Source organism: Lissotriton helveticus, chromosome 3_2, assembly GCF_964261635.1.
Source record: "Lissotriton helveticus chromosome 3_2, aLisHel1.1, whole genome shotgun sequence".
Classification (NCBI taxonomy): domain Eukaryota; kingdom Metazoa; phylum Chordata; class Amphibia; order Caudata; family Salamandridae; genus Lissotriton; species Lissotriton helveticus.
This window is the reverse complement of record NC_136062.1, coordinates 334,239,324-334,262,446: the sequence shown is the minus strand read 5'-3', so window position 1 is coordinate 334,262,446 and position 23,123 is coordinate 334,239,324. Positions and strand designations below refer to the sequence as shown.

General features: G+C 39.3%; 1 protein-coding gene across 3 annotated transcripts in view; it reads right to left on the bottom strand.

Annotated features, from left to right (window-relative positions):
* Positions 1 to 21,839, bottom strand: part of LUZP2 (leucine zipper protein 2) — a 1,331,862-nt gene extending 1,310,023 nt beyond the window's left edge. Inside the window, exon 1 of one of the 3 annotated variants that reach the window (XM_078684660.1) lies at positions 21,517 to 21,839. In XM_078684660.1, coding sequence (XP_078540786.1) covers positions 21,517 to 21,578 — 62 coding nt within the window. In that variant the 5' untranslated portion in view covers positions 21,579 to 21,839. The remainder of the gene's footprint in view (positions 1 to 21,516) is intronic. The other 2 variants (XM_078684657.1, XM_078684658.1) reach the window with 2 other exon arrangements.
* Positions 21,840 to 23,123: the final 1,284 nt, after the last annotated feature.

The following is a 23,123-nucleotide window of genomic DNA, read 5'->3' as shown; positions in this document are numbered from 1 at the left end:
TAAATTTTATTAGAACTGTTTTGCGAATCGGGAAAAGATATGAAATGTGATAAGCAAACTGGGAAAGAGGGCCTTATGCAATTTTTATTAACTATTTATTATTACACCCTTGGATTGATACAAAGAAAATGGTAGCTTATGGAAAACCCTGTGATGAAATGTTATATGCTGTTTTAGACATATTTAGCATATGTAAAATGTAATATGGATTAATTTCAAGTACGGTTTTATTATTGTAACTGTGTACTTTTATGATTCACCAGAATTGAATAACATTTTTCAAATGAAACGGACCTATACATGTGGAAGTTCTTCGATTTATCAATAATATTTGTCAATTTTAGTTTGGGACTGTAAACGCTATACTTTTGCATAAACTCCGAAAGGTCTATTTAGTCAACTTATATACTTATGATAAATCTCTGCATATGTGTAAAAGGGTAAACAGTCATAATATCGATTCCAAAATATAGAATGGACATAATATCGAAGTAAAAATATAGAATGGACAAAATATCGAATGGACACAATATAGTGGCTAAAAATATCGAATTTAAGGTAAGTAATATCGATTTTCAAAATATAGAAGTCAAAATATTGAAGTATACAATATAGGCATTAAATATATCGATTTTTTAATAATATCAATTTTTTTAAAGTGTTTTGTATGTTAGTATATGTGTGAAAAGTGTATATTCATTTTTGTAATGTATGTTTAATGTATTTTAAGTAATGAATTTTATGTTATTTAATTTTTGCGTAATTTAATTCTGTAGCGGGTTGTGGGTTTATAGGGGAATAGGGTGGGAAGTAATTTAATTATATGAAATTAAATATACATTTTTAGCAATTATTATTAATTTTTAATTAAATTTTGCTTTCTAGTTCTGTAGCGGGTTGTGGGTTTATAGGGGAATAGGGTGGGAAGTAATTTAATTGTAATTAATTAAATATTTTTATTTATTTATTGGTATTCGTTTTGAATGTATTGTTATTTTTAAATTGGTAATTCATTTTTATTAATTGCCAATTAATTTGTATTAATTGATTAATTGTTAATTATGTTAATTTTCTAAATGTATTTTCTGTAGCGGGTTGTGTGTTTATAGAGGAATAGGGTGGGAAGTAATTTAATTGTAATTAAGTAAATAATTGTTTTCATTTATTGGTATTGATTTTTAATTTATTGTTAATTAATTTTTAATTGGTAATTATTTTCTATTAATTGGCAAATAATTTTTATTAATTGGTAATTATTTTGTATTAATTAAATATTTGATAATTATGATAATTGTATTAATGTCTTTTCTGTAGTGGGATGTGGGTTTATAGGGGAATAGGGTGGGAAGTAATGCAATTGTAATTAATTACATGTTAAAAATACTTTTTGTGTATTGATAATTAATTTACTGTTAATTTTTAATTGGTATTACTTTTTAATATTAATTAGTTTTTGTTATTGAAAATTAATTCGTTGTTAAATAATTATGAATAGGTTATTAATTTTTAATAACTAATATGTAGTTGTATTTCTAATTAATTATTACATAATATTAAATTGGTTATTAATTTCAATTAATGTTTTATTGGTATTGATATTTAATTTCGTTTTAATAATATATTAAATTATTACTTTCCCTACTGTTGCACTCTCTGGAGTGGGAATAGTATTTTTTACCCTTACACTATCCAACGCTTTCCCTACTGTTGCACTCTCTGGAGTGGGAATAGTAATTTTTACCCCTACGCTATCCAAAGCTTTCCCTACTGTTGCACTATCTGGAGTGGGAATAGTAATTTTCACACTCCCGCTATCCAACGCTTTCCCTACTGTTGCACTCTCTGGAGTGGGAATAGTATTTTTTACCCCTACGCTATCCAACGCTTTCCCTACTGTTGCACTCTCTGGAGTGGGAATAGTAATTTTTACTCCTACGCTATCCAACACTTTCCCTACTGTTGCACTCTCTCGAGTGGGAATAGTAATTTTTACCCCTACGCTATCCAACGCTTTCCCTACTGTTGCACTCTCTGGAGTGGGAATAGTATTTTTTACCCCTACGCTATCCAGCGCTTTCCCTACTGTTGCACTCACTGGAGTGGGAATAGTATTTTTTACCCTCCCGCTATCCAACGCTTTCCCTACTGTTGCACTCTCTGGAGTGGGATTAGTATTTTTTACCCGTACGCTATCCAACGCTTTCCCTACTGTTGCACTCACTGGAGTGGGAATAGTATCTTTTACCCCTACGCTATCCAACGCTTTCCCTACTGTTGCACTCACTGGAGTGGTAATATTAAATGTTACCCTCCTGCTATCCTAAGGTAAAATATTGTACATTTTTTATTAATAACTTAAATTAATTATATCTTAATTTTAAGGTTATTTGAGTATTTTTAAGTATGTTTTAGTTAATTATATTTATTATTTATTAATTTAAAATTACTTTTAAGATATTTAAAAAAATTCGATATTTTGACTGACTATATTTTTTACAGACTATATTTTGGATTCGATATTTTTGTACTAACCTGTTTGTAGATAGGAATTCGATATTTTGGCAGTCTATATTTTGGTGACTATATTTTGGTAAGTCTATATTTTGTCATTCTATATTATGTCAGTGATCCGTGTAAAAGCTATTTTGAAAATGTGATATTGTATCAGCTAATTAAAATGTATGGTTCACTATCATATGTTTCATATTTAGCAGTACTGGTGATTTCAAAGCACCTGCTGGAAAATATATTTAGATTCACGTTATTATATTCATAAAATTGAGCAGATATTTCTGACAGTTAAGTTCTTAGTCACAACCAACTGAGATCTCTGTGTAACATGCTTTTCACAGGTTTGAGTCTCCGACTGGCTGTCTCAGATTTCTTAGATAAATAAACTTTGCACAGTTGACTTGTGAATTCTACCAAATGTTTGTTTCAGCTCAAAAGAAGTCATTATGAATTGCACAGTATGGTCTGGGTGCAAACTCTGCGCACAAAATTAGATTACAGGCAATAACTTCCTACCTTTAGTAACATTTACAAGTTACTCCTGTTGAATGAGAAATAACTGTGTGTACCCCGTTGGGGGGTGAAGGGTTTGGAACTCCAGAAACAGAGTAAGCCATGAAAATGGCTTGCTTGACCCATCTACTAATGGAAACTAGGAAAGCCATCTCAACTTCATAAGATGACTTAAAGGAAACACCAAAGGGAGTCAGATTTTTAAAAGGAAACAGCCCTATCCAAAGATGCCACCCCTACTCCAGGGTAGCTTCAGACACTTCTAAAGGTGCTCGCAAAATATCCTCCTGGTTCCTGTGGAATGCTAAATCTACCTTCAGCATAAATGGGGGGGTCTAGGCGTAGCACCATACCATCACTAAAACAAAGAGAGAAAAAGTTCTCTGGCTGCAAGAGCTGCCAATTCCCCAATCCTCCTGGCTGATGTGATAGTTACCAGATCACACTTTTTAGGGTAACAAACTTAACATCAACCTGTTCTAGTGGCACAAAGGGAGCAGAGGTGAAGGCCCTAAGGATCAGTGGAATATTCCACAGTGAAAAAGGGGGTTTAGTCAGAGGTGTAGAATGACAAAAAACATTTAACAATCTGGACCTCAAAGCCTCAGAATCTGCCAGATTGCCCCACGGAGTCCGGAAAACCCTGCTAGCCACCGATAGGGCACACAAAATAGATACCGAGAACAGTTTCTCATGCCCATCCCATAGGATTTGTAACACATCTGTAAATGAACAAACAGCTGGAAAGACCGAATAAGTCACACACAAAGACAGAAATTTGCCAAATGAGGCCTATACACATGCAAAGGGGAAGGACATTGAGAATTCTGAAGTGCTCCCGCTAGGTGATCTGTGAACCCTTGTTTCATCGACCCCCTCCTTTCAACTTCCAAACCAATAGTTGTGGCCCAATGGAAGAGTACTCTGGATGAGAACCTGAGAGCCAAAGAGGAAGTAATCAAGGATCCTGAAAGGGCTAGGGACCTGTGAATCAAAAACCACACCCTCCCAGGCCAAAAAGGAACAACTAGGGTCATTACCCTGTCCTCCCACTGAAGCCTCAACAGAAGCCTGGGAATCAGAGGAAAAGGAGGGGATGCACAGATATGTTTTTGGGGCAAAGAGACCAGGAGAGCATCCACCCCCGATGTTCCCTCCTGTGGGGCCCTTTTCCAAAACCTTCATAGCTGGGCATTGGACGGGAAGGAAAATTGATCCAAAAAAGGCACCCCAAATCTCCAACAAATTTCCCTAAATATGGAAACTTTCACAGACAACTCCAGAGAGGGGGACAACATGTGACTGAGATAGTTGGCAATCACATTGTCCACCCCCCCTAATGTGGACTGCTGAAATGAAAGGGAGAATGATCATTGCCAACTCATCAATTGCATGACAACTAAATTCAGGGACTATTACCTGGTGCCCCCTTGGTTGTTTACTTGAGCTACCATCACCGTATTGTCTGACCTGACCACATGACATGATGCCCCAATAGAACGTCCTGAAAATGCAACAGAGCATGTCTGTCTGCCATCAACTGCCTCCAGTTGGAAGACCTCCAGCTCTCCACCAGAAACCAACATGCATGAGCTGATGACAGACCCAGAGTCCCCCCCCCACCCAATGAAGCTGGCATCCATTGTGAGAACCACTCAGAGGTCTGGCTGCAGCTCTTTCCCCCTGAACAATGAATCCAGCAGATGCCGCAATACCAAATCCTTCTAAATTTCGAGGGATGGGGAACCATCGTGTAGAAGTCCTCTGAAGATGGAGCTTAGAAGGAATGAAGGTAACTTCAAAGGGGGCAGTAATGGAACCTGGCCCAAGGGGCTGTAAAGACTGAGGCTGCCATGTGACCCTGGAGGTGCAGCTAATGATGAACAGACAGAGACTTTGGAAGAAACACCCTGTTCAAGTATGTCTCTCAACAAGCCCCTGTGAAGATCCTCTCCTGAGCAGGCCAAAGTTGACATTTGTCCCAATTAAAAAGAAATCCAGGCCCCTGGAGCATCAGCACTGACTCCAAAATACTAAGATGTTGTTGTATGGTATTAATAAAGGCAGACACCCTGGAGATGGAGAGAAGCCACAAGGGGGGGCCACCACCTTGCCGAAGGCACAAGGAGCCCACTTCAAAATGAAAGGCAGGAAATTGAACTGATAATGAATGTTGTTGAAACAGAACAGTAGAAACTGATTGTGCCCTGGCTGTATCAGCACATGGGAATAGGCATCCTGAAGATCCACGTTGATCACCCAATGACTCCCGCAAACCAAAGGAATAATTATTTGAAGTGTCCCCATTTTGAAAGGGAAGGTCTGTACAAACTTGTTCAGGCATTTGAGGTCTAATACCGTCCAAAATCCCCCATGACCTTTTCAAACCAGAAAAATGATGGAGTAGAAGCCCCATCCTCTGGAATCAACTTCTTATGCCAAAGGGCTACTACTCCTCCTTGCAAGCCTCTTTTCCTTGTAAGATTGCCATGGGGTTGGGCACATGCCTTAATTCGGGAAAAGGGACATGAACCCTATCTAGTGACCTGAATGGATTCTCTGGAGCACCCAAGAGTGGATCTGATCCGTGCTCTCAGGAAAAAAATGCAGCCTGCCTGGACCACACCGGGCAGTCCATCCTATAGAAAGCCAGGATGACTATTTCTTTGGGGATTAGACTTTTTCTCCTGCTCTTTCCTGGGTAAAAGAAACTCCTGCTGGCCTGAATACTGTTGATGAGAGAGCTGACGCACAGAAAAAGATTTAGCCGGATGAGGAAAAGAAGACTTCTTCAATAAAGAAGAGTGGTTTTTTTCTTTACAGAGCTTTTGCAGTTTGGTTTACAGCTCCTCCCCAAACAGGGGGGAACCCTCAAAAGTATATAAAGTGTAGATTACTTCTGGTCAGAATCCATGTGCCACTCCTTCAGAACCAAGTTGCAGCAAACCATAATAGAAGCCCCAGCCAAAAGAGCAGAGGCCCGGGCAACATTAAAAGAAATATCTGACATATATTCAACCTGCCGTTCAATACTCTCAAGTAAAGAAGAACATTCAAGTCCTTCCTCCACAGCTTTGAATAGCTGCTTGAAGTCAGAAATTAATGACTGGGAGACATACAGACTGTAGGTACCAGCCCTCAACGCAGTGCTTCATTTGTAAAAAATAAAGTGCCAGGGCCCTCTGCAGGAGGGCACTGCAGCGTTCACCATCCATTGCTCCTGCCAGCCCTGCCAATGAAAGTACCACTATAACTACTAACCATCACACTCCTACAATTGTGACAGTTCAGACTATTCCAGGTGCCCAAAGCTATGAGAACGACTTTGGAAGAAGGTATTAGTCCTTTTAAATATGCATTTAGTTTATAAACATCTGTTGAGAGCTCATCTTTAACTTAGACAAACAATGCCACCCTGTGGCAGAGTCAGACGTGCCTGTGTTAGTAAATAAAAGTGGCTGCCGAGAATCAGAAACCACTGGCTCAAATTAAGCACTACCTCAAAGTCAACACGGAAACCACTGGCTCAAATTCAAATAGGAACCAGAGTAAACCTTTTTAAAGGATGAATTCACTTTGTTAGAGTCCTCTGTTAGAGAAGTGTGTCCCATCAAACAGGCAACAGACAAGGGTATTGGTCTAGAATCAGGCAAGACCTTCTGCATGTCTGCAATAGGATATAATTTAGCCATAAAATGTGGCACCTTTCAGCATTTCTTGATCTTTTTTCTGTTTCTGGAAGTTGTTTCCACCTCATAAGTAATGAATGGAACAGGGACAGGATGATGTATAGGTAATGAGAGAATAAGAGGGGAAAAAGCAAGGGAACAGCTATTTGAGAACCATTATTTTGTATTGAATATTGTTACTCTCATCATTGTGAATGGCAGCAGATTCTAATATGGATGTTACTGGATTCAAGTATTGTTTGATTTTGTATATCCTCCTATGGCACAGAGCTGTCTCAGGATTCCATGCTCGAGAGGATAGATTGAGGTATCAAACTGTGCACCTCAAGTCGAGCCTTCTTGAAACCAAAAGCAACCATTTCAAATGGTGTGTTTAACACAGTTTGTTCCTGCTGTAGGAAATCAACAATCACCAGAAATACAATAAAATGCTTACAAGAGTCCTTCTCTCTAGTATGGTATAAAAACACAATTTTGTTTTCTCTCAAAAGACATATTTAAGAAGATCAATGCTTCAATAGAGTGCTCTGACTTTCACTGAGTAGTTGCCGCAAATCAGACTTCAAGGTATCACGTGGAGAAATCAATACTGGAAATGTCATCAGATAACATCATAAAAGAATTAACAAGAAACCCATTTTTTCACTTACTGTGTTCCCAAGATGTTTCTTACAATACTTTTTGAATGCACCCGGTTCGTTTTATGAAATATTATAAAGTGATACGCTCATAAGTAATGTCATTTAGTTGACTACTTGTTGTTCCCTTAAGAAAAATCGGATTTACTCAGGGCTTTAAGTGGGCTGGTTCCCACCAGCGCAGAGCACTGACAGTTTTTTAAAGGGGGCCTCGAAACGGGTCTCTATCGGGCTCTATTTTGGCACAGGCGGTCTGTTTTTTTCCGGACTGCAGTGACAGCAGGCACTTCGATGTGCTGTGCTCACACTGCTCACTTCTCACTAGTGGAGAAGTTACGGCATGACGTCATGCCAGGTGAGCATTGTAGGGGAAGGGAAATCCTTTAAAGAGAGCCATTTTTTTCTCTCTAGATTTCCCTTCTCTTTTTGAAACTCAGGAGCAGAAACATTGTCGTGGGGTCACCCGGGCTTTAAGAGGAAGCTTTTTCAATATTGTATACAAGCCATAGTTGCTGCTTATTTATCTTATGCAACTAACAACCAATGACAAAGCCAATAGTCCTGACTTCTTGTAGGCAGTGGGGGCTCCTCGAGGGAGTGCTACGGGGCGAAGGAGGGTCAGGGTGAGGGGTAGTATACTCCGGCATACGGCAGAACCGAGTAAAGTACATAAAATAAATACATAAAACTAATTGCAATGTGCGCTGCAACCCAATTGGCGGTGCAGCGAGCACAATGTATTTAGGTTTATTTATTTATTTATGTACTTAACTCGGTTCGGCCGTATGCCGGAGTTTACTACCCCTCACCTTGACCCTCCCCTACCCCGCCTCACCGCCTGCAGCACTCTCTCGCGGAGCCGCCACTGGTCGTAGGTATGATGTTACTTCTTGTATCATATATTTGGATGCAATGAAAGAAACAGCAAAATACATGCCGGGCGGCACACTATACTAAGCACAGATTTTGGCTCACAAGTTTTTACGCCACGCCCTTAATTACATTGGCCACGTCCCTCTGAAAGACCCCCCAGTTTTTTCATCCCACTTAAAGCTCTGAATTTATTAACCTGTCAATTTAACTTCTATCAAGTATACATAAAATGAAATAATCCTCAACTATGTGTGTCATGTAAGTAGCTAAATGTGTTTCTCGTAATGGTTCCGCTTTTGCGCTTTTACGAACATGTCTCCACTTAGTGTTTTTGAAAGTGCATGATGTTTAGTCACATCAGAGTTCTATTTAATGAGCAGGATTAAGTCGCTTCAGAGTGTTATGTAATAAGCGAGGTACATTCACTTCAGAATGTTATGTAATAAGTGAGGTACAGTCACTTCAGAGTGCTATGTGATGAGCGAGGTACAGTCACCTCAGAGAGTTATGTAATAAGTGAGGTACAGTCACTTCACTGTTATGTAATAAGCGAGGTACAGTCACTTCAGAGAGTTATGTAATAAGTGAGGTACAGTCCCTTCAGTGTTATGTAATAAGCGAGGCACAGTCACCACAGAGAGTTATGTAATAAGGGAGGTACAGTCACTTCACAATGTTATGCAATAAGTGAGGTGCAGTCACTTCAGAGTGTTAGGTAACAAGCGAGGTACTGTCACATCAGAGAGTTATGTAATAAACAAGGTACAGTCACTTCAGAGAGTTATGTAAAATGTGAGGTACAGTCACTTCAGTGTTATGTAATAAGTGAGGCACAGTCACATCAGAGAGTGATGTAATAAGCAAGGTACATCTTTTTAAAAAAGAGAGAGTTTCCCATAAAACCAGAAAGGACTGGCTAATACAAACAGTACAAAAGAAAAAAATCCTTTCTGTGTTCTTCAATGTAGTGCTATTCAAGACCTTATAGTACAATTTGGATGACCCCTAAACATATAACCTTCACACACAAGTTTGCATATGTTACCTTAATTTTATTTAAAACGGGCATTCACTGCCAAAGTTCATAATTCTCCACAATAAAATTTTCTTTTATACAATATTCAAAGTATATCCAGTGATATCAGAATATTAAACAAATACACATTATACAATCATTAAAACAAATTACAATTAAAAAGAGTCCTTATGTCGACGCGTTTCGGTGTCAATTTCTGACTTTGTAAACACCTTCTTCAGGACAGATCAAGATTAAAAACATCACATCTGAAAACAAATACATACAATTAATATTCAGAAGATTTATGAGGGGTTTTGTTTTGCAACATCCAAATTATATAGGTGTTATGACAAGGTCAAGAAAATCTTACTTTTAAATATATATATCAAGTTTTATATTCTAAGTTGACCAGTTATAGACTTTTGGTCCTTCTTCCAGGGGTTCAGCGTGACGTCCTCCTGTATTAAAAATATATAGCATTGATAGGCTCTTAGAAATAGGTCATCTGTTGATAAGATTTAACATTCTCCTTTCTTTTAATCCCACTAGTGGCTTATTAGTTTACTTACAAATGTGTTGATGTTAACACCACCGCACTGTTTTTCTAATGCAGGGCCATGTTCAAAGATGCTGTTGTTCCTGTTGGGGAGCGATTATTGCTTGGCGTTTTATTTCCCTTTTATCATTTGGGTGCCACCTTTAGCTCCTCGCGGTGTATATATTATTATTTTATATTACACCTACAATCAAGAAGAAATGTAATATTAATATTGAAGTTTGTTCTTCGTTTCATTTAAGAAAACTAATGACTCGGATAAAATTAAACAAGAACCATATGTTATATTTCTTATTATTTATGGCTCTGTTGTTTAGATGGTATATAGGTTTGTTATTTTGGCCCACCATTGCTATCGTGTTTATTTATAGATACAATGGGATGCTCAAAACATTTAAACAGACGTTCACGGGTCGAGAGCCTCAATACGAATAGTTTGGGCCATGTGCCCAAAAATGCAGCCCCGAGACGCCCAATCTAGTCTAAACCCCCGTTCCTTTTAGCATATTCCTTACCTGGCGTTACAAATGGTCGTCCGTGTCATCCCCCTCCTGGGTTATTTCCGGCATGACTACGGAGACCTCGCCACTCCTATTTATACCCCGCGCCCAGTGTTATAATTGAATAATTGTGCTTGTTAAGTATAAACCGGGCGGTAATTCTCATGTTTTTTGTTCGTGCTTCCGCATCACATGATACATCAGTGTGCGCCCACGTACCAGGATGTTGTTATATTTATTCAAAACGCCCGCCATTTTAGTAGTTCCAAGTACGAGCTGTGTACATATTCTCACAAATTAGTATATTTACAGCAACCCAATATATTTTAGCACGGGTATTGCTAATTAGATAAATACCACTTATTAGGGATCTCGTTTAGAATTCTTTTAACTACATCTTTACATTTTAATTAAAATGTATTAATCACGAACGATCCTTGTCTGGCATAACACAGTACAATATGTGCTCTCAATACTTTTAATCTACAAAGGAAACACTTTCTCAACATGTAAAGAGATGATAATGATTCAATGCGTATTAAATTCTTTTCTTGACAAAGTCTATTCCACAAACATTTTGAGATTCAGTACCACAGATGGTTATAGGTAACTGACATTGCAGTGAATCACATTTTACCTGTACCATATCAGTGCTAATTTTACACAAACTATCGAGTTGATAAACCATATTTAAACCAATTCCACATTAATTCAATGCTTCTTATACAGTGTACTGAATAAATAGTAGATCACAGACCAATGCATTAAAGGACATACATTTTCTTGGGATCTCATAACAAGGCAATGTCCTGATACTGATATCATTATGTACAGGCAACAATTCCTTACACAGTATACAAAGCATTTTACAAAACATTATCTAATCATTCTTTCCCACTCTTCCCTACTGTTCAGACCTTGGTGGTAAGTTTTAAACTTTGACATGTAGAAGTGCTCTCTTATTTTCCGTTTTTTTTCCATGTCAGCACCTCTGAAAGAAGGCTTATTCTTTCTAGAATAAACCATTTCAAGTCCTCTATTCCATGGTTATTACTTGTCCAATGTTCTACAAGGGGTGCGTTCTTTTTACAATTCTTAAGGGCTGACCGATGTTCGGTCAGTCGCAGACGCATTTCGCGTCCTGTTTCCCCTATGTATCCCTTGGAGCAAGGACAGGTAATTAGATACACTACATTTGCAGTCCTGCAGTTTACATGCTCATTCATGCAGTGTATGATTCCATTTAGTTCTATTCTTTCAGTTCTCAACATATTTTTACAGTGGGTACAATTCCACAGGGTAAATTCCCTTTTATTGTGCTTCCATTGGTTATACTTTTTCGGAGGCCATTCCTAGGTTCTTTATATGTATGTACCAGGTGATTTCTAATCGTTTTTTTACGCCTGTATGCGTAGATAGGTTTTTTAAGGGGAATACTGCCTGATTTGTTTAAAATCGACCAATGTTTGTTGATCAGATTTTTGAGTTTGAAACTCATTCCATTGTAATTTGACACCATGACAATCCCCTGTCCTGCTTGATTATTTTTATTCTTGCGTTCAAAGAGACTGTCCCTGTTAAAATATTTAGCCCTCTTATATGCTTGTTTGATTAGTCTTTTGGGATAGCCTCGTTGTGACAATTTTTGTCTCAAGCCCTCTGCATGGATTTCAAAGCTGCTACGGTCACTGCAATTCCGTCTTATTCTTAAAAACTGGCTGAACGGGACCCCATCTTTTTGACACTTCGGATGATAACTAGTGTGATGCAGCAATGTGTTTCTGTCAGATGGTTTGACATATAAATCAACACACAGTTTACCTTCCTTAGCCATTATCTTAATATCGAGAAAGTCAACTGCCACTTGACTTCTGCTGGCTGTGAATTTTAGGTTGGGGTCTCCACAGTTCAACCAAAGTAAGAAGCTGTTAAGATCTTCTTCATCTCCCTCCCAAATAAAAAACACGTCGTCTATGAATCTAGACCATCGTTTTATATTTTCATAGAAGGGGCTCAATTCGTTGTAAATATGTCGCTCCTAAAATTGGCCAACATAAAGTCATGCCAGACTTGGAGCACATGTGGCTCCCATGCTGGTACCCTTTATCTGGCAAAACCAATCCTTCTTGTCACAACGAGGCTATCCCAAAAGACTAATCAAACAAGCATATAAGAGGGCTAAATATTTTAACAGGGACAGTCTCTTTGAACCCAAGAATAAAAATAATCAAGCAGGACAGGGGATTGTCATGGTGTCAAATTACAATGGAATGAGTTTCAAACTCAAAAATCTGATCAACAAACATTGGTTGATTTTAAACAAATCAGGCAGTATTCCCCTTAAAAAACCTATCTACGCATACAGGCGTAATAAAACGATTAAAAATCACCTGGTACATACATATAAAGAACCTAGGAACGGTCTCCAAAAAAGTATAACCAATGGAAGCACAATAAAAGGGAATTTACCCTGTGGAAATTGTACCCACTGTAAAAATATGTTGAGAACTGAAAGAATAGAACTAAATGGAATCATACACTACATGAATGAGCATGTAAACTGCAGGACTGCAAATGTAGTGTATCTAATTACCTGTCCTTGCTCCAAGGGATACATAGGGGAAACAGGACGCGAAATGTGTCTGCGACTGACCGAACATCGGTCAGCCCTTAAGAATTGTAAAAAGAACGCACCCCTTGTAGAACATTGGACAAGTAATAACCATCGAATAGAGGACTTGAAATGGTTTATTCTAGAAAGAATAAAGCCTTCTTTCAGAGGTGGTGACATGGAAAAAAAACGGAAAATAAGAGAGCAATTCTACATGTCAAAGTTTAAAACTTACCACCAAGGTCTGAACAGTAGGGAAGAGTGGGAAAGAATGATTAGATAATGTTTTGTAAAATGCTTTGTATACTGTGTAAGGAATTGTTGCCTGTACATAATGATATCAGTATCAGGACATTGCCTTGTTATGAGATCCCAAGAAAATGTATGTCCTTTAATGCATTGGTCTGTGATCTACTATTTATTCAGTACACTGTATAAGAAGCATTGAATTAATGTGGAATTGGTGTAAATATGGTTTATCAACTCGATAGTTTGTGTAAAATTAGCACTGATATGGTACAGGTAAAATGTGATTCACTGCAATGTCAGTTACCTATAACCATCTGTGGTACTGAATCTCAAAATGTTTGTGGAATAGACTTTGTTAAGAAAGGAATTTAATACGCATTGAATCATTATCATCTCTTTGCACGTTGAGAAAGTGTTTTCCTTGTAGATTAAAAGTATTGAGAGCACATATTGCACTGTGTTATGCCAGACAAGGATCGTTCGTGATTAATACATTTTAATTAAAATGTAAAGATGTAGTTAAAAGAATTCTAAACGAGATCCCTAATAAGTGGTATTTATCTAATTAGCAATACCCGTGCTAAAATATATTGGGTTGCTGTAAATATACTAATTTGCGAGAGTATGTACACGGCTCGTACTTGGAACTACTAAAATGGCGGGCGTTTTGAATAAATATAACAACATCCTGTGACGCGCGCGCACACTGATGTATCATGTGATGCGGAAGCACGAACAAAAAACATGAGAATTACCGCCCGGTTTATACTTAACAAGCACAATTATTCAATTATAACACTGGGCGCGGGGTATAAATAGGAGTGGCGAGGTCTCCGTAGTCATGCCGGAAATAACCCAGGAGGCGGATGACACGGACGACCATTTGTAACGCCAGGTAAGGAATACGCTAAAAGGAACGGGGGTTTAGACTAGATTGGGCGTCTCGGGCTGCATTTTTGGGCACAGGGCCAAAACTATTCGTATTGAGGCTCTCGACCCGTGAACGTCTGTTTAAATGTTTTGAGCATCCCATTGTATCTATAAATAAACACGATAGCAATGGTGGGCCAAAATAACAAACCTATATACCATCTAAACAACAGAGCCATAAATAATAAGAAATATAACATATGGTTCTTGTTTAATTTTATCCGAGTCTTTAGTTTTCTTAAATGAAACGAAGAACAAACTTCAATATTAACATTAAATTTCTTCTTGATTGTAGGTGTAATATAAAATAATAATATATACACCGCGAGGAGCTAAAGGTGGCACCCAAATGATAAAAGGGAAATAAAACGCCAAGCAATAATCACTCCCCAACAGGAACAACAGCATCTTTGAACATGGCCCTGCATTAGAAAAACAGTGCGGTGGTGTTAACATCAACACATTTGTAAGTAAACTAATAAGCCACTAATGGGATTAAAAGAAAGGAGAATGTTAAATCTTATCAACAGATGACCTATTTCTAAGAGCCTATCAATGCTATATATTTTTAATACAGGAGGACGTCACGCTGAACCCCTGGAAGAAGGACCAAAAGTCTATAACTGGTCAACTTAGAATATAAAACTTGATATATATATTTAAAAGTAAGATTTTCTTGACCTTGTCATAACACCTATATAATTTGGATGTAGCAAAACAAAAACCCTCATAAATCTTCTAAATATTAATTGTATGTATTTGTTTTCAGATTTGATGTTTTTAATCTTGATCTGTCCTGAAGAAGGTGTTTACAAAGTCAGAAATTGACACCGAAACGCGTCGACATAAGGACTCTTTTTAATTGTAATTTGTTTTAATGATTGTATAATGTGTATTTGTTTAATATTCTGATATCACTGGATATACTTTGAATATTGTATAAAAGAAAATTTTATTGTGGAGAATTATGAACTTTGGCAGTGAATGCCCGTTTTTAATAAAATTAAGGTAACATATGCAAACTTGTGTGTGAAGATTATATGTTTAGGGGTCATCCAAATTGTACTAGAAGGTCTTGAATAGCACTACATTGAAGAACACAGAAAGGAATTTTTTCTTTTGTACTATAAGCAAGGTACAGTCACTTCAGAGTATTATGTAATAAGCGAGGTACAGTCACCTCAGAGACTTATGAAGTCAGCGATGGAGAAGGACAGGCGTGAAATATGCTGAGAGCTGTGGGTGAAAGGTCACTTTAAGAGGCGGATGGAGATGAGATTGGTTACAACGAAAAATCCTCTGAGCAAAGCTCATTGTGAGACATGGAAATTAAAAATCCTTGGAAGTGGAAGACCACAGGAGTGCGAGTAACATCAACTCCATTGTGCATGACTGCAAGCCATGCGTAGGCATTTGGCTGGTAATGGATGGTGACAATAGTAGTGCTATGATTTTAGTGGCTGCAGGGAAGTGAGCCTATACAATCAAATACACACACACACAGAGGTATTGGGTATTTAATGAACACTAGAACGGATTCCATTCTAGTTACATTTGCGGTGAGGCATTGTAGAGTGCTGAAAACCATGTAAAAACTCGGACTCTTTGTGAGGTCTTTTAGGGTACAAAAGTAGTATCAACGCGATCAATGTGTATTAGTTTCAAGTAGTTTTTATTTGCAAAAACACAAAATATTTTTAAAGGTGTTCAACGCGTGTCTCACAAAAACATGTGGCTTCAAGGGCCATAAGATAAATTTGTAGGTATAAATGTTAGTGGAGATGAAATATACACAAAGTTACGATGATGAATTGATGACTGATGCATTCCTCTATATTTTTCAGGGATACTGAGAGTCCAGTGAGTGCTCATAGTGTATTTTTTTTATTTGTTTCCAAAGTGATGAACGATGATGTCATCAGTCTGATAGCCGGGGGCTCAGTGTAGTACGCATCATCCCGCACGAAGTTAGAGATACCTGAATATTTCTGACATATCTGTAGGTGCCAAAATGACACATTGTTTGAGTGTGTCACAAAAGTGATGCAACTCCAGCAATGGGTCATTGCACATGGGCAAGTCCCATGTTAAATGTGCCTGTGTCAGTCTTACACCTGCCATGAGGCAGGCGTAAGATATTGACGCATTTGCGTCCTAGAAGTGGCGCAGTGAAATCTCATAAATTTCACTGCGTCACTTAATGATTCTTTCTTGAGCTGTAACGCCCCCCCCTGCATACATTATACCTGGCGCAGGTATATTGTGGAGCAACGGTTTACAAAGTGGCGCATTTGTCTAGACGCGTCACTTTGGAAATATGACGCAACATGGCAAATTTTTTTACACTGCTGGTGTGTCACAAAAAGTGCTGCACCGTCTGCGTAAAAGTGACGCAAGGGCTCAAAAATAAGGTCCTCAATATAATTCAATAACGAAGCATGAGCAGAAAAAGTAATGCCGTAAAATAAATTTCATGAAAAGGATGATAGCATAAATCATACACACAACTTGGAGCATTTAATTTGCATAAATAGGTACTCTCTACCAGACCAGTCTAAAGTAAAATATAATTTTAATTGTAATAGATTTGAAAGGAAATATCAAAAGAGAGGAAAACAGACAGAAGAAAAATTGCCTGCCAGTTTGGACCCTAAGCCTAAATATGTATTCTCAGCAATTCAAACAATAATGTCTTACGATTTAACTTCTCAATAATTCCTGACTCCAACTGACATAAGACCAATTTCCTTTCTACCTCATCTAGGATTGTTTAATATATGGCATAGGTATATATACATGTTTTCAATTCTGAAACGCTTAATAGAGTTTTTTTCCCAAAGTCTAGCAACATAACAAGTCGTTTGAGTTAAAACAACCCTTTAATGTTGTGATAATTGATGGCATTTTCTAATAGTAATACATATATTACACTTGTCATAAGTAATGACCAGCACATGAGTGAGATTGGAAAATTTACTAAACTATAACATACATCACATGATTGCAGATCATAATCATTGTAAACACTACAGTTATTACATCTTTCTGGATGAGGTGCTAGTAAACTAGTACCACTTTATCTTGTTTTAAAAAACAAGTATAATTCATACAACTTTAATGGTAGGTAATATCTTACCATATCTATCCATAGACAATCACCCAATTGGTTTCTCGATTTACTGGTAGCATTAAAATAGCACAATACCTCCAACAAATAATTCTAAGATAAAACTGAGGTCCTGATGAAGGGTGGGTTCCACTAGATTTCGACCTAGGGCTGGTGGACAATTGAGCTAGTCCCTCTTCCCCTCCCTGTGACTACAGTGATGACACTGGCTTCTCGATTTAACAAAGTCACTGAAAGTTGTGTTCTTTTAATTAAGTCCTAGAGGAAAGGTTCATCCTGAGGATGAATGGCTCGTTATTCAAGTTCCATTTTGTCATGACTGTATTGTGGTAGCACCATATGTTTTGTGGGCTCAGGCATTTCATTTGATTTAGTTAGTTGTGGCATGGTCAAACTTCATAAGCCATTGGAATTGAATAACATTTCTTTTAAGACAGTTTGTATTATCCATCAGGCAGTACGTCGACGAGCCCACTTATGAACATGTATCTATAGAAGCTCATGCTATGCAGGTATAGGCATGCTCCAACATCCCCTCTGCAAGGTGCCAGTTTCATGTGATATCTGGGAGCCGTCCGGAGGCATCCTCTGCCCACCCTACATTGACTTATTCCTGACTTTCTATAGAGCTTTGAACACGCTTTTACTTGATGCTTAATTTGATAGTTTAAGTCTGTATTATCAGGTCATTTCTGGGTAGCAAAGCATTTTATAAGCTCAATGTCATCATGTTTTGCTTGATTAGCGAAAGACACAGCAAACCAGAAATTATTGCAGGTAACGTTTTCTTTGCTATTTCTGCTATGGTGTAATTACTTGATGGGCAGTGAATCACCTTCGTTCTACCTAATTGAATCATAGTTTTGGAATAATCTTGGTTTTAAAACCTATTGATAATGTTATCAATCTTCTTCAGGTAAACTACTTTTCTATTGGACGTTTGTCTTGGCTGTGATAAGAGCTCTGTAAGGAATTATATTATTGTGAATTTTGGATTGAGAGAAATTTACCTATGCAGAATATTTCCAGAAGTGTTGAAAGTTTTGCAAGTCACGAGGACTGTGAGATGCTCTACCCTAAGACCATATATTGAATTTATTGATTTTTAGTTTGTTTGTATCACTCGTCCCAGGACTCAAACCCCAATGGGTACAGGTTGAAAGCCTAATCATGAAGAAATCATGAACTGAGGCAATGAACAGCCTACATTTGTACCCCGATTCCCACTGGTCGCCATCCTACTGTGTTGTGGTGGAAGCGGGGTCTGCTGGCACCTACCCTCTTCCATTCTTATAGACTATATTTCTGTGAAGTCTATTATACTGTGTGTTCCATTGATATCCATGACTCCAAACACCTTGTACTTTGAATGGTAAATGTTTCCCTTAGAGTGCACTATAGCCACAAGCGTTCCATTTTGATACAGCATTTGAGTGTTCAAGCACATATACATACATGCATGGTTTCTCAAATGCAGAATCATCGGTCCAGTGAGAACACTGCCACTTTTGCTTTAAAAGTCCCATAGGAAGTAGACCTTGGTCAAATCTGGTACTCGTGATAGTGAATTATCATCGAAAGGCAGCTGAGTGTAAGAGAAAACTTTCAGCAGCCTATTACCGAGGACACATCTCTCTGAGGCAACTCAGCCTGAAAACGAGCACAGCAAGTTCAATAGATACCTCTACAGCAGCAAACATGCCTTGTGTCCATATCACATGTCTGAAGAGGGACGTAAGAGTTACAATAACTGCGTTACGCATAACACGACAAATAGAAGTAGTAATGCATTCATCCACACATTCAGGTTATGATCCTTGCAGAATTTATTTCATCGATGTTGTGAAATGTTACTTTTATATGACTAAGCTTTTCGGAAAAAAAGTTTCAGGATTGCTCAGATCTTCTGATTTGACAATACAAGCCCATGACTCATTCTGGCACCACTGGTATTGTACCGTTAAAAGAAAGTTATCTTGTTTCACCAACATCAACTCTTCGCGCTATTGGTAAAATGACATTTACTGTACTGGACTTTCCTCAAATATTAATGACCACTGACCGGTAATAGCTAAACGAATAAATCTTTTTTAATAGCCACAGTTCTGCACTATCAACCACCCAATTAACATATGGCAACCAGAAACACCACTCAAATTGCAAACCAGTAACACATTTACAACAGATTGTGGGTTGAAATATTACCAATTCTGTGCAAAAGAGAAACCAACATTTTGATAATTAGGCACTGTTTGAAATTCTATCATTTTCAATTCTGTAATTTCTTCAAATGAAAATACTCCATAAAAATAAAGCACGGTTGTGATTACATATTGTAGATGTGTTTTGTCTTCATTTTAACCAAAACGTCTCGATTAAACCCCCAGAAAATGTGGTTGGAAAACGTAATGCAAAAGTTACTTTAATGAAACCTCTACTGTACCAGTGGCAGGTCGCTTTCCTGCAATGTGGCGCCGTTTCAGTTAACAGAAATATTACTTCAGGGTGAGTGAATCTATTTCTCAGAAGTTCATATTGCTCTGTGTGACTTGTAATCGCCACCTTGATGTTGCTACAGAGAGCAGAGAATGATTCAGCATTTCCTGCATCCAATACTGCTGAGTAACGTCAAAAAGGGGCCATATTCTAGCCGTGTGTTCGCAAGGTAACAACTGTGCACACCATGCCTCACCTTGTCGGCAACCAATAGTTATGTCATAATGGACTAAATACTGCTCTTTAAACATTACTCAGAAGCGCAGGCATCCCGAACAGCTGTCAAAACTTTGCAAAGTTTGTGTCAGGCAGACGAATACTTGAGCCACAATTCCAAGCTTATATGTTCTTCTACCTGGGAGACCCTTGAATAGTGCTTCGTGTTTCATTGATTTAAAATTTGATTCAAAGACAAAAAAACAAAATCACAACATATTAAACAGGGTTCTGTTTAGGTTTTGTGAATAGAATGTAAACCCCCATGACTGCTTGCCACTCAGCCTGCACTACTCATATATATGCATGGCTGGCTCCGTTCGCAAATAAAAACAAGAATAAAAAATGACATAATTCGCAACATTGTGACATCAGCATTTAAATGGTGGCTTCTAAATAGATCTATACTTAATGAAATCAGGTGAAACTGGATCTTTAACAGTTCAGATGCTAACCAGTACTTATTAACAATAAACGAACACTGGTGTAAGTGGAACAGCAAAGCCGGTGCCTTCCCCCTGTCACTGCTGCATCTGCAGCGGCCGGCGAGCCTGTCAATCATACCAGAACCCGAGGGGCTTCGCTGTTCTTCCCAAACAGTGTCCCTCTTGGGAGGTTAGTCTCGGAGTGTAAGAGACAGTGTACAACTGGGAGCGCTTAGACTGCTGCTGCGGTGCTCAGAAAACACAAGCTCCCACAAGCCACCCCACGGGCAATGCCAATGCCCTTGGCTATATGTTTGACCAAAATGGCTACTTAGTTTGAGGGCATGAATGAATCGCCATGCCTGCACAGTAACATGACGAAGCTGTCTGACAAACACGCCAGCTGTGTCTTTTAGTACCAGCAGCAGCGCGGACCGTGCCTCGTAAGTCACCACGATTAAGTTTTCTCATACCCAGAGTGCCCCAATCTGTCACTTCAGCACATGCACACACTGTTCGCCATAACCCCTGCAAATCTGGTACCCCAATCCAAAAAAGGCAGGCAACGCAACGCAGTATTTGCAGGTTGGATATGTTTTTATAACTATATGTCAGGGATACTTGATAGCAAACCAGAGTTAATATTAGGAAACTGCAAAAAATATTACTTCTACAATGAATGAATATACATTTCGAAAAGACGTCACACACTAAGAAAAATAGTTATTTGATGCTAGCAGCTTTCTGAAATAGTTATTCCTAATAGAGTTCCATTCTGGGAAAGCTGTGCCTGGCAAGGAGAGGGAACGCCGGCTTCCCAGGCTGTTTCCAAAGTCACAGGATTAATTAGCGCCTGTGACGGGTCGCGGCATTCACTTGTTTTTGTGATGTTGGCTGATTGCCAAATTACAGCCACATAACTATTTAAAAGGTCACGGAAGCCCTACACCTGCCAGGGAAGGGGCTGGCTGATACACCAGCGTGTCCGTGCAGGTGGGATCTCGGTACCCACCATCTGCGCACCAGCCCCACGCGCTGAACTTGCCCCCGCGAAAGAAAACATTATCCTTTTCTGCGCACAGTAGCAATGGAAAACGAGCAGTTATGCAGCCAGAAAGGGGTCCTTAAGCTGGGTCTTGGAATAAAATCGTCCTTCTCACTTACCTAGCGCCGAGAGCCAGAGCCGGGAGAAAAGACAGCAAGTAAAACGCAGAGATGAAATCCATGGTGCAGCGCGCCTGCTCTCCGTGCTGCGCGGCTTCGAGTTTCTCCCCGTTCCCAGCGTCTCCCCTTGCAGGCAGGCAGGCAGCTTCCTGTGTGCCGGGGTCTTAGACGCGGATGAGCCGCGGAGAGAGCGGACAGCCTGGAGACGGGAGCTGGGAGAGCGGTCGGTGCTCCACCGGTGATGTCACGGGCGACGGAGCCGCCGCTGCGCCTGCTGCAAGCCTCCTGCCCGGGCGCTGTGATTATTCAACACAGTGACTCTATTGATGTCCTCGGGGGTTTGTTATTACTACCAGTTTAAGTGGCAGCCGAGGCGGGAGGGGCTGGTGCACGGCTCCTAGCGCCGAGGCGAGGCGTGCCTTCTGTTTTTAGCGGTGGGCACTATACCACCGCTCCGTCTGAGGAAAAATGCAGCAATGTCCAGAAAGCTGCTTTGCTTGGCAGGTGGCTGCTGGTGAATGGTGTCTCGAGAGCAGGGAGCTCTGCTCAGCGGGCACAGTGGAGTTCACACGGCATTATCCAGGACAGAACTACTGTAAAACGGAGTGATGCAACATAGTACAATAGTACTTCTTGAATGTCCATAGTATACTAGGTTGCAAGTAACAATTGGGAAGGATGATATATAATAGAACGTTATGAACTTCATTCAATCGTGCATTTTAATATTCATGTGGCCTTGCTGTGCACGTGCTGCATTGCTTGTGCGTGCCGCTAATATGTTTAGTCAGTTTTGGAATGCAAGATAATGGAGCCCCACTTGCAGAATGTGATGAGTGGACCGGAAGTGTGAAACCTTTCACAGATAATCTTTGGGCTTATGGTAAATGGTGCCCATGAAAGGTTAAGGGAATTGCCAGAACTAGCTTTCTATGGGCTCCAGTGTAAGCAAAGTAGCTGGGCCCCCTCACCATGGTGACATCTCACTCTGCAAGGGACCACAGCCACTCTTCTACCTCCTTCGAGAGAGTCTGCATTTGCCATATCACATCTCACAACCCTTCTCAGACACACGCTCCCTGCGCTGTATTTCTGCGAGTCACGTCATAACCCTAAGAAACATTATCAAAGCCAATAGTGCAATACGAACTCAGCAATATGGACGCGCCAAGCGGGGGCCTTTCTACAGCACTAAAAATGAAGTCTTCTCAGCTAACATCAACTACTCCAGCCATGCAAGTAATAAAATTGGAAATGGGACTATCCGCTGGCGTAGGCACCATTATACTTATTAACATATACGCACACCCAAAAACTAAGATAAAAAAAGAGCTCTTCAAAAAAGTCAGTGATGTTATAGCGGAATTTCGCCTAGAACAGCCAACCTGGGAGATAATTCTTACAGGAGATTTCAATGCTAATTTACTACACCCCCATGAAGAGGAAGAAAATATCATCACAGCAAACGAAATCTGGGCAGTAGAAATGCAGGTGATCCCGGTTGCATAACGAAAGGATAAAGAGGGCCGGCAACTAATATGGGACCTTGAACAGCTAGGTATGCGCACACTAACGGGAGATAAAACAGGATAGACCCGCCAATTGCA